Source organism: Telmatherina bonti, assembly GCF_933228915.1.
Source record: "Telmatherina bonti genome assembly, chromosome: 3".
Classification (NCBI taxonomy): Eukaryota; Metazoa; Chordata; class Actinopteri; order Atheriniformes; family Telmatherinidae; genus Telmatherina; species Telmatherina bonti.
The window spans coordinates 40,269,467-40,283,335 of record NC_136621.1 but is presented as its reverse complement, the minus strand read 5'-3'; the positions used below and the strand labels follow the sequence as shown (position 1 = coordinate 40,283,335).

Below are 13,869 nucleotides of genomic sequence, written 5' to 3'. Positions count from 1 at the left end.
GAAACCCACGTTTTACAGGATCATATCAGCGGAGACGCTGGGCAGTGTTACTCGTATTAAACGCAGAATAAATAAAACAGTTTATTGAAAATCAATCATTCCCATAAAGAGTTTTGTTTTGCAGACACGCCTGAGTCACGTAAAAACCGAGAATAAATCGTTAAATCAGCTGTGAAGGAAGACATGAAATCCACATTTCTCCTCTTTAATGCTTCAAGTGAAGGGTCTCGCCGCCTGCTAGTCCAGCGGGCTTTGGAAGACGAGCCGGACGCCGCCGGTCTCGCCGCCTGCTAGTCCAGCGGGCTTTGGAAGACGAGCCGGACGCCGCCGGTCTCGCCGCCTGCTAGTCCAGCGGGCTTTGGAAGATGAGCCGGACGCAGCCGGTCTCGCCGCTCAGCGGCTGGATGCAGAACGGGCAGGCGGCGTGGAAAGCGTGCGTGCCGTGCGGTAGAGGGATCTGACTCCAGTACGCCATCGTCTTCTCCGAGCAGATGTGTCCACAGGGGACGAATGCGTGGGTGGGGGGCTCGGCGTCCACGTAGAAGCCCGGCTCGCAGCCCAGCCACAGCGGCACGTAGGGGCCCTTGGCGCGGCACATGGGGCACTCCCTCTCCAGATGCTCTGCGTCGACCTCAGGGTCACGACGGCCCCCCCAGCTGTGGTAGCCGTGCACATGGCCGCAGCGCAGGTATGCCCACGGCTGCTTCTCGTCCAGGACGTCTTTTCGCTGCAGACTGGGGAAAGCCAGCGTGTTCAATCCCACGGGGCACTGAGGCCGCCCGGCGTTCAGCTCCTGCCGCATGGCCTCCAGGTGTTTGGCGGTGGGGGTGCGTCCCAGCCCTTCTGCCGTCCGCCACAACAGAGTGGTGCCACACAGGTCTATGAGGGAACCGTCCACCAGCTCGTTGGACTCACACTCCACCTGCAACACAGCAGCTGGTTACAACTGGGACAAAAGATGTTCATCAGACGTTCCTGACTGCAGAAGGAAGTGGAGCCGCTTCCGGCCGACCACCGCTACGCAAAGCAACGGCGATGCAAAGCAAGTTCTGCCACTGGGGGTCACCCACCATCTTGCCTCTCTGCACGGCCGACCTGGTCTCCCGCAGTGTGAAGACTCTCCCGCAGACGGAGATTTCCCTCCAGAGGCCAGGCTTGGAGTCCTGGCTAAAGCCTTGGCGAGGATGCACCACCAGAACGCCGTTCGTGGTGAGTCCGTCCATCTGACCGTCCCGTGTCCTCCACTTGGCCGCCTTCTCCTGGGAGGAAATGGGATTTATTCTCAGCATCTCCACGTTGCATCACATTTAATCTCCTGCTGACTTTTCTGCCTCCTGTTTTCCAACTACAGGCCTGCATGTTGCCCCCTGCTCAGACGTGTCTGAAGCAACATATGTGTTACTGCGCCGGAGGAACTTCACCTGGAACCAATGACTGTACATAAAAGATGGGCGGAGCTTCTGTGACGTCACCCGTAGGTTTCTGAAGAGCTGAATTGAAGCTCGGTGGGCGGTTCCTACCATCACCATCTTGGCAGGGGCATGCGCGTCGTCTCACCCGGAAAATACAAATATGGGCAAAGAGGTGGAGCTGAGAGGGGGGCTGTGAGCGTCATGGTGGATGATTGACATCGAGCAAACTCTGAGCACTCTTTAGCTAAGAGCTAACCAGCTAACGGAGGTAAGCGGGCTAAAGCTACGTTGTTAACCGTCTAAAAACCGCGGTTGTTCTACGTTCTTCTGACTTGAAGCGGGAGATCGGGTACCTGTCAATCAAAAGGACACGCCCCTAAATATGCCGAACTTCGAGATTAAATTACTTTTAAACGGGCGAGTTAGAAAAAAATTCACTTCCCCCACAGTTGTCATGAAGGTAAACCTGACCTATTAAACCTAACATGGATTTTTGTAGCAGGCTGTAAACATGTTTATTTCTACTGTAAACGTGTTTATTTCTACTGTAAACATGTTTATTCCTGCTGTGAAGTTGGTCTTTTTAACATGGGAGTCTATGGGGATTTGAGGGCTGCACGGTGGCACAGTGGTTAGCACTGAAGGACACAGCATCTTCCCACCATCCAAAGACATGCATGTTAGGTTAATTGGTTGCTCTAAATTGCCCCTAGGAGTGTGTGGTTGTTCATCTCTGTGTGGCCCTGCAATGGACTGGCGAGCTGTCAGGGTGTACCCTGCCTGTCGCCCAAAGCCACCTGGGATAGGCTCCAGCTTCCCCGCGACCCGGAATTGGATTAAGCGGTTCAGAAAATGTCCACCAGGTACGGTGTCTGTGACCACACCTATGAGTGGGGTATGGGGATTTGCTCTGTTTTGCAGCCCCTAGTGGATGAAGGGGGAACTGCAGTTTTATGCACTTCCACATTGGCGTCACTTTTAACCGCCGAAAGCTCCGTCCATCTTTCTTATACGGTCTATGCCTGGAACACAGCAGGACATGGAAATGTTCTCTCTAACAGAAAAGCACATTCCTGCCACTAGAAGCCAGCAGCTGATCTGGGAGGGAGGAAAGTAGCTCTGGTGTGTGAAGATGCTCTGAGTCAGCGCCTGTTTGCTCCACTTCTACCTGCAGCGTCAGAAATGAGCCCGTCCTACCCCGAGGAAGATGTTCTTGGAGGAGTCGAAGCCTGCGGCGTAGATCCGTGCAGAGTACGGCGGGTTTCTCTGGCAGATGATGCGGCAGGCAAAGCGGGAGATGGTGCTCTGAACCGCCTGACTGTCTGCGAGGCTCTGTCCGCCGGGTACGGTGTCCGTGACCACAAAGTCAATGGGACTCTCTGTGGAACGGCCAATCTATGGACAGGGAGACGAAGACGTTAGGAAGCCCGGCCAAGCTGGTTTTCCTCCAGTAGGTGCGTAACGGGACGCGAGGAACACGTTTAATGACTGGAACAACTTGCAGGGAATTCTCCGACAAATCCTGTTTGAATAAATAAAAATAAGGCAGAACAGAAATATGCCTCAGTGTCGAGACATACACGTTAGAAGGGAGGGAGGAACGTTTCAAGAGAAAATCTGAAGATAGTTTGCACAAATTTGTACAAACATTATTTGCATTTATGCTGTAAAAGATACAGGAACGTGATCAGTTGCAGAACTGTTCGGCTGATGAAACTCTGAATGAGACCTTTTTAGATCAAGTCTGTTATCAGAAACCCTTCCACCAGCCACTTCTCCTAGTAGTAGTCTACCGTCCACCTGGATCTTCCTCACAGTTCCTGACTTCTCAGACCTCTTATCAGACTTAGTGCTGAATACTGATAAAGTTATTGTTCTGGGTGATTTTAACATTCATCTTGATGATGAACATGACAGTTTAACCATTGCCTTTAACTCTATATTAAGTTCAATTGGATTTTCCCAAAATGTCCACAGACCGACTCGTTCTCATCATCACACTCTGGATCTTCTTCTGACATGTGGCATCAAAAGTGATCAACTAACAGTTTTTCCTCATAACCCTGTTCTGTCTGATCATTTTTTAATAACTTTTGAGTTTACTTTACATGACTACACAAGGGCTGAGAAGAAAATTCATTACAGTTGATGTTTGTCAGATAGTGTTGGTAACAAATTTAAGAAGTCTATTTCAGCAGTATTTCCTCCAACACCATGAATTAACTTGACATGAAACACACATCCGAGCTTTACTCCAACACAGGTCGATGAATGTGTGGCTAGAATGACGGCTTTAATGCGTATAACACTCAATAATGTTGCTCCTCTAAAGAAGAAGAGAACCAGTCAGAAGAAGCGGGCCCGGTGGTTTAATTGCTTAAAAAACCAACTATGGATCCAGGAGTTTTAGCTAATTATAGACCAATATCTAATCTCCCATTCTTGTCTAAAATTATTGAGAAAACAGTTTCAACCCAACTATGTTCCTATCTGAGCAGAAACAATCTGAAGAGTTCCAGTCAGTATTTAGAGCTCATCATAGCACAGAGACAGCACTGGTGAAAGTCTAATGATCTTCTCATGGCCTCAGATAAAGGACTTCTGTCATTCTTTTAGATCTCAGTTCTGCATTCGACACTATTGATCACAAGATTCTGCTACAGTAGCTGGAACATGTTATTGGGATTAAAGGGACCACATTAGACTGGTTCCAGTCATATTTATCTGATAGATTTCAGTTTGTAAATGTAAATGATGAGTCTTCCTCACACACCAGGGTAAGTCATGGAGTTCCTCAGGGTTCTGTACTTGGACCAACACTTTTCCCATTATACATGCTTCCCTTAGGAAATATCATCAGGCAGCATGGTATAAATTTTCATTGCTATGCGGATGACACTCAGATCTACCTTTCCATGAAGCCAGATGAAACCAATCAGCTTTTTAGATTACAAAGATGTCTTACAGACATCAAGACCTGGATGACTGAATTTTCTCCTTTTAAAGTGGGCGGGGCTACAGGGCAGGGCTACTGGGGGCGTGTCACGTGGCTTAAGACCAGAAGGTCTCAAGCGACAGCTGTCGATGCTGAAGTGGACATGGATCTGGTCAGCTGTCACGGTTCTGGGTTGGGAGGAAACAGGATGCAGCCCAGCTGATCACTGGTTCCTAAAACAGCATCTCACCGTTCGCTGCGGCTCGTTCTTGTGATCAGTTTCACTTCTTTTTACTTTTATGTTTATTTCCCATGATGCTGTTGGGTTGCTACATGTTCTGTGAAGAACTTTGATTTGTCTTTGGCTTCAAAAAGTGTAAAATAAAGAAAGATTGACAGAAATGAGGGCAGCGGGATGCTACGAACCTGAAACATGTCCGTGTTGCTGTCGTGTGTGTACTCCACCACTACCGTCTGCGCCTGAGAGAGAGTGTATGATATACTGTGTTGTTCCTTGTTGCTGACAGCCTTTAAAAAACAAGATAAAAAGCTCAATCATGGCAAGTTCTCATCAATCATGCAGCCAGAACCAAAAGTCACTTTACGTCTCAGTAGAACATGACAGGAGAAGAGTCGGTAAAACATGAAGACATTGTACGAGATCATTAAGTCTGCCTCACACAACCAGACCGGCAGACGTACAGCATCACGGGGACTCAACGGCGCCGCGTACCTTGGCGGCCTGCGGCGTGCAGGACGTGTGGACCGTGCTGGGTTTCACACCGTTGGCCTTGTTCCTGCGGCACAGAGCAAAGCGACTGTTCCGCCTCCCTTTTTCCCCGCTCGGCAGAGAGCCGTTGCACCTGAACACACACAACATCAGGATATGGTGTTATCCAGATTTCTGATGAGAACACAGAGAATCCGGACGCTTCAACACAAACACACTTTCACACTGATGTACACACACTTTCTGTAATTTATGCCAAAGTCAGGAATGCAGGATTGGAACTACAACGGACTGGGATGTTCAGTCACATGATTACAGGGACCTGAGATTATGTGATCAGGGTCTGCAGGTTTCTAAGATCATGTGATCAGAGTCTACAGGTCTGTATGTGGTTCTTTATTTATTGATCGATCTCAGCTATCCGAGTACGACTTCAACATGTCTGCCGGACTCTCTACAAACTTTACAATTCAAACAATAATACAAAATAAATGTAGAAATAAAATAAAAATTCAGAAAGTCAAGGGGATCATTATATCTATAAAGCTTCCCTTGGCAGAGAAAATTTGCTCAGCGAACACAGCATCCAGACCATCATTCTGCTTGCCTAAATGCTGGACAAGACAAAAAAAACCCCAAAAAAAACAACAAAAAAACCATGTCTGCCGGACACCAGGGGGCGCTGCGTTTTCATCCAGAGCTGAAACCAACCATCAAAGTTTATTTCTATTTCTAGCACTTTTCATCCAAAAGTAGCACAAAGAGCTTTTACAGAGTAAAAAGCAAAACTAAAACCAGGTTAAAAACACTCCTTTACAGACAAAAATATATCATTTACCCAAAGTCTGACACACACACTCACGTTTTCACAGACACTCACGTTGGTAAAACATATAAAACACTCTCATCCAACCCCTCAGGCAAACATTAGACCCAACAGCAGGCTCAAAGGACGGTCCTACAGGCTGATTGTTATTAACAGACCCGTTTTAGATGCAGGTTATCGCGAGAGCCAGACTATCGCTCGCCACGATGTAGGTTATGGTCAGAGCCAGACTACCGCTCTCCACAATGTAGGTTATGGTCAGAGCCAGACTATCGCTCGCCACGATGTAGGTTATGGTCAGAGCCAGACTACCGCTCTCCACAATGTAGGTTATGGTCAGAGCCAGACTACCGCTCGCCACGATGTAGGTTATGGTCAGAGCCAGACTACCGCTCTCCACAATGTAGGTTATGGTCAGAGCCAGACTACCGCTCGCCACGATGTAGGTTATGGTCAGAGCCAGACTACCGCTCTCCACGATGTAGGTTATGGTCAGAGCCAGACTACCGCTCGCCACGATGTGGGTTATGGTCAGAGCCAGACTACCACTCGCCACGATGTAGGTTATGGTCAGAGCCAGACTACCACTCTCCACGATGTAGGTTATGGTCAGAGCCAGACTACCGCTCTCCACAATGTAGGTTATGGTCAGAGCCAGACTACCGCTCTCCACGATGTAGGTTATGGTCAGAGCCAGACTACCGCTCGCCACGATGTAGGTTATGGTCAGAGCCAGACTACCGCTCTCCACAATGTAGGTTATGGTCAGAGCCAGACTACCGCTCTCCACGATGTAGGTTATGGTCAGAGCCAGACTACCACTCGCCACGATGTAGGTTATGGTCAGAGCCAGACTATCGCTCGCCACGATGTAGGTTATGGTCAGAGCCAGACTACCGCTCGCCACGATGTAGGTTATGGTCAGAGCCAGACTACCACTCGCCACGATGTAGGTTATGGTCAGAGCCAGACTACCGCTCTCCACGATGTAGGTTATGGTCAGAGCCAGACTACCGCTCTCCACGATGTAGGTTATGGTCAGAGCCAGACTACCACTCGCCACGATGTAGGTTATGGTCAGAGCCAGACTATCGCTCGCCACGATGTAGGTTATGGTCAGAGCCAGACTACCGCTCGCCACGATGTAGGTTATGGTCAGAGTCAGACTACCGCTCTCCACGATGTAGGTTATGGTCAGAGCCAGACTACCGCTCGCCACGATGTAGGTTATGGTCAGAGCCAGACTATCGCTCGCCACAATGTAGGTTATGGTCAGAGCCAGACTACCGCTCTCCACGATGTAGGTTATGGTCAGAGCCAGACTATCGCTCTCCACGATGTAGGTTATGGTCAGAGCCAGACTACCGCTCGCCACGATGTAGGTTATGGTCAGAGCCAGACTATCGCTCTCCACGATGTAGGTTATGGTCAGAGCCAGACTACCGCTCTCCACGATGTAGGTTATGGTCAGAGCCAGACTACCGCTTGCCACGATGTAGGTTATGGTCAGAGCCAGACTACCACTCTCCACGATGTAGGTTATGGTCAGAGCCAGACTACCACTCGCCACAATATAGGTTATGGTCAGAGCCAGACTACCGCTCGCCACGATGTAGGTTATGGTCAGAGCCAGACTACCGCTCGCCACGATGTAGGTTATGGTCAGAGCCAGACTACCGCTCTCCACGATGTAGGTTATGGTCAGAGCCAGACTACCACTCTCCACGATGTAGGTTATGGTCAGAGCCAGACTACCACTCTCCACGATGTAGGTTATGGTCAGAGCCAGACTACCGCTCGCCACTATGTAGGTTATGGTCAGAGCCAGACTACCGCTCGCCACGATGTAGGTTATGGTCAGAGCCAGACTACCGCTCTCCACAATGTAGGTTATGGTCAGAGCCAGACTACCGCTCGCCACGATGTAGGTTATGGTCAGAGCCAGACTACCACTCTCCACGATGTAGGTTATGGTCAGAGCCAGACTACCGCTTGCCACGATGTAGGTTATGGTCAGAGCCAGACTACCGCTCGCCACGATGTAGGTTATGGTCAGAGCCAGACTACCGCTCTCCACGATGTAGGTTATGGTCAGAGCCAGACTACCACTCTCCACGATGTAGGTTATGGTCAGAGCCAGACTACCACTCGCCACGATGTAGGTTATGGTCAGAGCCAGACTACCGCTCGCCACTATGTAGGTTATGGTCAGAGCCAGACTACCGCTCGCCACGATGTAGGTTATGGTCAGAGCCAGACTACCGCTCTCCACAATGTAGGTTATGGTCAGAGCCAGACTACCGCTCGCCACGATGTAGGTTATGGTCAGAGCCAGACTACCACTCTCCACGATGTAGGTTATGGTCAGAGCCAGACTACCGCTTGCCACGATGTAGGTTATGGTCAGAGCCAGACTACCGCTCGCCACGATGTAGGTTATGGTCAGAGCCAGACTACCGCTCTCCACAATGTAGGTTATGGTCAGAGCCAGACTACCGCTCGCCACGATGTAGGTTATGGTCAGAGCCAGACTACCACTCTCCACGATGTAGGTTATGGTCAGAGCCAGACTACCGCTCGCCACGATGTAGGTTATGGTCAGAGCCAGACTACCGCTCTCCACGATGTAGGTTATGGTCAGAGCCAGACTACCACTCTCCACGATGTAGGTTATGGTCAGAGCCAGACTACCACTCGCCACGATGTAGGTTATGGTCAGAGCCAGACTACCACTCTCCACGATGTAGGTTATGGTCAGAGCCAGACTACCGCTCTCCACGATGTAGGTTATGGTCAGAGCCAGACTACCACTCTCCACGATGTAGGTTATGGTCAGAGCCAGACTACCACTCTCCACGATGTAGGTTATGGTCAGAGCCAGACTACCGCTCGCCACGATGTAGGTTATGGTCAGAGCCAGACTACCGCTCGCCACGATGTAGGTTATGGTCAGAGCCAGACTACCGCTCGCCACGATGTAGGTTATGGTCAGAGCCAGACTACCGCTCGCCACGATGTAGGTTATGGTCAGAGCCAGACTACCGCTCTCCACAATGTAGGTTATGGTCAGAGCCAGACTACCGCTCGCCACGATGTAGGTTATGGTCAGAGCCAGACTACCGCTCGCCACGATGTAGGTTATGGTCAGAGCCAGACTACCGCTCTCCACAATGTAGGTTATGGTCAGAGCCAGACTACCGCTCTCCACGATGTAGGTTATGGTCAGAGCCAGACTACCGCTCTCCACGATGTAGGTTATGGTCAGAGCCAGACTACCGCTCGCCACGATGTAGGTTATGGTCAGAGCCAGACTACCGCTCTCCACGATGTAGGTTATGGTCAGAGCCAGACTACCACTCGCCACGATGTAGGTTATGGTCAGAGCCAGACTACCGCTCTCCACAATGTAGGTTATGGTCAGAGCCAGACTACCACTCGCCACAATGTAGGTTATGGTCAGAGCCAGACTACCGCTCGCCACGATGTAGGTTATGGTCAGAGCCAGACTACCGCTCTCCACGATGTAGGTTATGGTCAAAGCCAGACTACCGCTCTCCACGATGTAGGTTATGGTCAAAGCCAGACTACCGCTCTCCACGATGTAGGTTATGGTCAGAGCCAGACTACCGCTCTCCACGATGTAGGTTATGGTCAAAGCCAGACTACCGCTCTCCACGATGTAGGTTATGGTCAAAGCCAGACTACCGCTCGCCACGATGTAGGTTATGGTCAAAGCCAGACTACCACTCGCCACGATGTAGGTTATGGTCAGAGCCAGACTACCGCTCGCCACGGCTCAAGTAAACATGTTCAGTTACAAGTCGAGCTATTCTTTTACAGAATAATGCAGACTTCCTGTGTTCTAGATAAAGAAACGTCCACCTCCTTTCTCAGACAAACGCAGACCCCCCTGACTCTACCCTGTGACACATAACTCAACCTCTGCTTCTACAAACAACATGGCTCTTTGAAATAAAACCTGTAAGAACAAGTTGCAGAGCCTCCCAGACTGTTTAACGCCACATGCAGACAGCAGCTGCAGCTTCTCCTGACGTCTCGCTGCATCCTCCAACCTGGCGTCCGCAGCAAATGGCCTTCAGTCAGGAAGTCAGCTGCCTTCTTCTCTTTGGTCGACCTCCTCAACACGTTCTGCTGGATTCAGGCCGAGTCATGCCGCTCAGCATCAGAACTGGCAACGCAGCGCCAGTTCTGATGCTGTCTCCAGCGGGAATAAGCAGCAGGGTTTTACTGTGAAACTAACATGCTGAGACGTGTTAGTCGTACAAGATAAACCTGACAAAGACTTTTAAGCTGGTGGAGGCATGTATACTGGAAAATCCCCAGAGTCATGGAGACGCATCCCGTCTCCAGAACACTTGAAGGAAAAGAATGTCTGGGCGGCTGATTCTGTCATTTCAGGTGATCCAGAAGAATTAAAATGAATTTCTGGAACGTAGACAGAAGCAACGTCTGGACTACGGAGGCTGGAGCGGAAGAGAAGACTGAAACGTAAAACTCAAAGTCACTTTATCTACATTTGGTCCGCCTGTTGTTGCTTTGTTTGTTTTTCAAACCCATTTATGAGCATCTTAAACATCAGGGCTGTTGTCAGGACAGAACTGCATGACGTTTCCATGGAGACGTGACATTTCCAAGCAGACGTGATGTTTCCATGGAGACGTGACATTTCCATGCAGACATGATGTCTCCATGCAGACGTGACGTTTCCATGGAGACGTGACATTTCCATGCAGACATGATGTCTCCATGCAGACGTGACGTTTCCATGCACACGTGACATTTCCATGCAGACATGATGTCTCCATGCAGACGTGACGTTTCCATGCAGACGTGATGTCTCCATGCAGACGTGACGTTTCCATGCAGACATGATGTCTCCATGCAGACGTGACGTTTCCATGCAGACATGATGTCTCCATGCAGACGTGACGTTTCCATGCACACGTGACATTTCCATGCAGACATGATGTCTCCATGCAGACGTGACGTTTCCATGCAGACGTGATGTCTCCATGCAGACGTGATGTCTCCATGCAGACGTGACGTTTCCATGCAGACATGATGTCTCCATGCAGACGTGACGTTTCCTTGGAGACGTGACATTTCCATGCAGACATGATGTCTCCATGCAGACGTGACGTTTCCATGCACACGTGACATTTCCATGCAGACATGATGTCTCCATGCAGACGTGACGTTTCCATGCAGACATGATGTCTCCATGCAGACGTGACGTTTCCATGCACACGTGACATTTCCATGCAGACATGATGTCTCCATGCAGACGTGACGTTTCCATGCAGACGTGATGTCTCCATGCAGACGTGACGTTTCCATGCAGACATGATGTCTCCATGCAGACGTGATGTCTCCATGCAGACGTGACGTTTCCATGCAGACATGACGTTTCCATGCAGACATGATGTCTCCATGCAGACGTGACATTTCCATGCAGACGTGATGTCTCCATGCAGACGTGACGTCTCCATGCAGACGTGATGTCTCCATGCAGACGTGACGTTTCCATGCAGACATGATGTCTCCATGCAGACGTGATGTCTCCATGCAGACGTGACGTTTCCATGCAGACATGACGTTTCCATGCAGACATGATGTCTCCATGCAGACGTGACATTTCCATGCAGACGTGATGTCTCCATGCAGACGTGACGTCTCCATGCAGACGTGATGTCTCCATGCAGACGTGACGTTTCCATGCAGACTTGACGTCTCCATGCAGACGTGACGTTTCCATGCAGACATGACGTTTCCATGCAGACGTGATGTCTCCATGCAGACGTGACGTCTCCATGCAGACGTGACGTCTCCATGCAGACGTGATGTCTCCATGCAGACGTGATGTTTCCATGCAGACTTGACGTCTCCATGCAGACGTGATGTTTCCATGCAGACGTGACGTCTCCATGCAGATGTGACGTCTCCATGCAGACGTGACGTCTCCATGCAGACGTGACGTCTCCATGCAGACGTGACGTCTCCATGCAGACGTGATGTCTCCATGCAGACGTGACGTTTCCATGCAGACATGACGTTTCCATGCAGACGTGAAAAAAGAACAAATATGGAAAAAGAAACTCCTGACACTGGCCTGGTGGTTGCTCTATGCAACCAAGTTGGACTTCCTCTTGTTGACGTAACTCTGTGATTCACCCGAGTACATCACCATGGTAACGATGAATGGCTAGCCTGCTCCAGAGCCCGTCTGCTACCTCACCATCACCAGCTGCGTTTCTGTTCCTTCCTCGCAAAATAAAACTTCTACAACCTAAACCTGCAGTTTGCAGGTTTCCGCTGAATCTCGTTTAAAACACACGACGGACTTTGTAAAATCTGGTCCGCGGGACGAAAGTTTACAAAAATGGCGGTTTATTCCAGGTAGCGCTCTTCTCCCTCATTTCCTTCCACTTGCTGGGAAAACTCTGCATTCCGCTGCTGTTTGCGATCAGCGACCACACACACTGTGCCGCCTTCACCAGAAATGCCCTGGTCACATGACCCCATGTCACGCCTGGTGATGTGTAAATTACGTTCCACTTTCTTTTAGCGATATCTGAGAGGTTTTTCCAAACGCAGGCGTTTCCACCAGCAGCTTTTATTGGGATATCTGGGTTTTGTGAAGTTGTAACGGTGACGGTAATGCCTGCATATCGTAATGGCACGTTGTGGAACGGACCGGTCCGTCTCCGTTAAGTTTCCGTCTGATTAAGTTTCCTTCCCGCCACACTTTGCAGCTGCGTTTCCGTCTCTTCTTTATTATGAAACCTGTTTGTAATTGAACATTAATGAATCGGAAGTGAATCGATACGTGTCGCATCGCGATGAATTGATGAATTGCCAGCCTCTCGAGGCCTTTCAGAAGACGGGCGAATCGGTCCCCACAGGACAATATTCCCACCGCATGAAGCGCGAAGACAACGTTTCCTCCAGACCAGCTCTCTGCTTCGTCCTGGTCGGAGAAACAGTCAGATGTTGCTTCTCTTGTTTTACGCCGTGGCTTTCTGTCCTAATGACTCACACACCCAGACACGTGCACGCTCAGGGGCTTCGTCTACGTGCTTCATTAATAAGTCTGACATGGACGCATGCGCCTTTAATCTTCTTTTACTGCCAGAAATAAAGGAGACATTTTCAACGACTGTGTGTGGACGCCGCCAGAAGTCCGAGCTCTGGCCGGACGTCTTACCCCAGCACGATGAGCTCGCCATACTTGACCGGTCCTTTGGTGGGAGCTGGGGAGGTGGAGAAGTTCTCTGGACCCAACGAGAACATCAGGAAGTGTGACGGCTTTCCCACAGCGCCGCTTCAGAGCATCTCCATCGGTTCAGACGCCTGCAGACAAACCAGGAGGATTTCTGATGAAAAATCATGTCTGAAATGTTGCATTTAAATTTTTAAAGTTCTTCTTTGTACGTTCATGCTAACACACAGAAGCGTCATCGCAGCAGCGTTGTGTGCTACAACGCGCCCACAGCATCTCTGTAGTCGCAGAGGAAAACAAAGTAGGAATTCAGGGCAGCACACTGAGCGGGGCTGTTAGGTGTACAACAGGCGCCACATGCGTCCTCGGCAGGATGACTCACTTTGGGAATAACACAAGATAAGCATTCATGTGGACGCTGCACTGTGATGTCACGAGGCTGATGATGACATTACGTCATACTCAGCTGCCTGTCAGCATAAAGTCACCACTTTGACGGCTGAAAAGACTTTTAACGCGTCAGAACGTTAGTCTCCAGTGACAGCTGCAAACAGAGAGGTGGTGGTGTGTTCTGGTCTCATCCTGCAGCAGATGTTACACAACATATCCTCCAAGGTTCGTTCTGCAGGCTGGTGGGACGGCCTGAACATCCACCATTCCCTGCAGAAACAGCATGTCGTTGTGGATGTTTTGCTTTGTCTGAGAGGAGCACCAACACAGCTGATC

At 50.0% G+C, this 13,869-nt stretch overlaps 1 protein-coding gene across 1 annotated transcript; it reads right to left on the bottom strand.

Annotated features, from left to right (window-relative positions):
- Nucleotides 1-343: 343 nt before the first annotated feature.
- LOC306774935 (E3 ubiquitin-protein ligase pellino homolog 1-like) lies at nt 344-13,247 on the bottom strand (the record flags this gene model as incomplete). Its single annotated transcript, XM_079265127.1, has 6 exons — nt 13,129-13,247; nt 5,081-5,210; nt 4,774-4,875; nt 2,610-2,807; nt 1,071-1,259; nt 344-922 (listed from the first exon to the last, which is right to left on the bottom strand). Exons 1-6 carry the CDS (start codon nt 13,212-13,214, stop codon nt 344-346), a joined length of 1,284 nt encoding a protein of 427 aa, XP_079121253.1. The 5' UTR covers nt 13,215-13,247.
- Between the last annotated feature and the right edge of the window lie 622 nt (nt 13,248-13,869).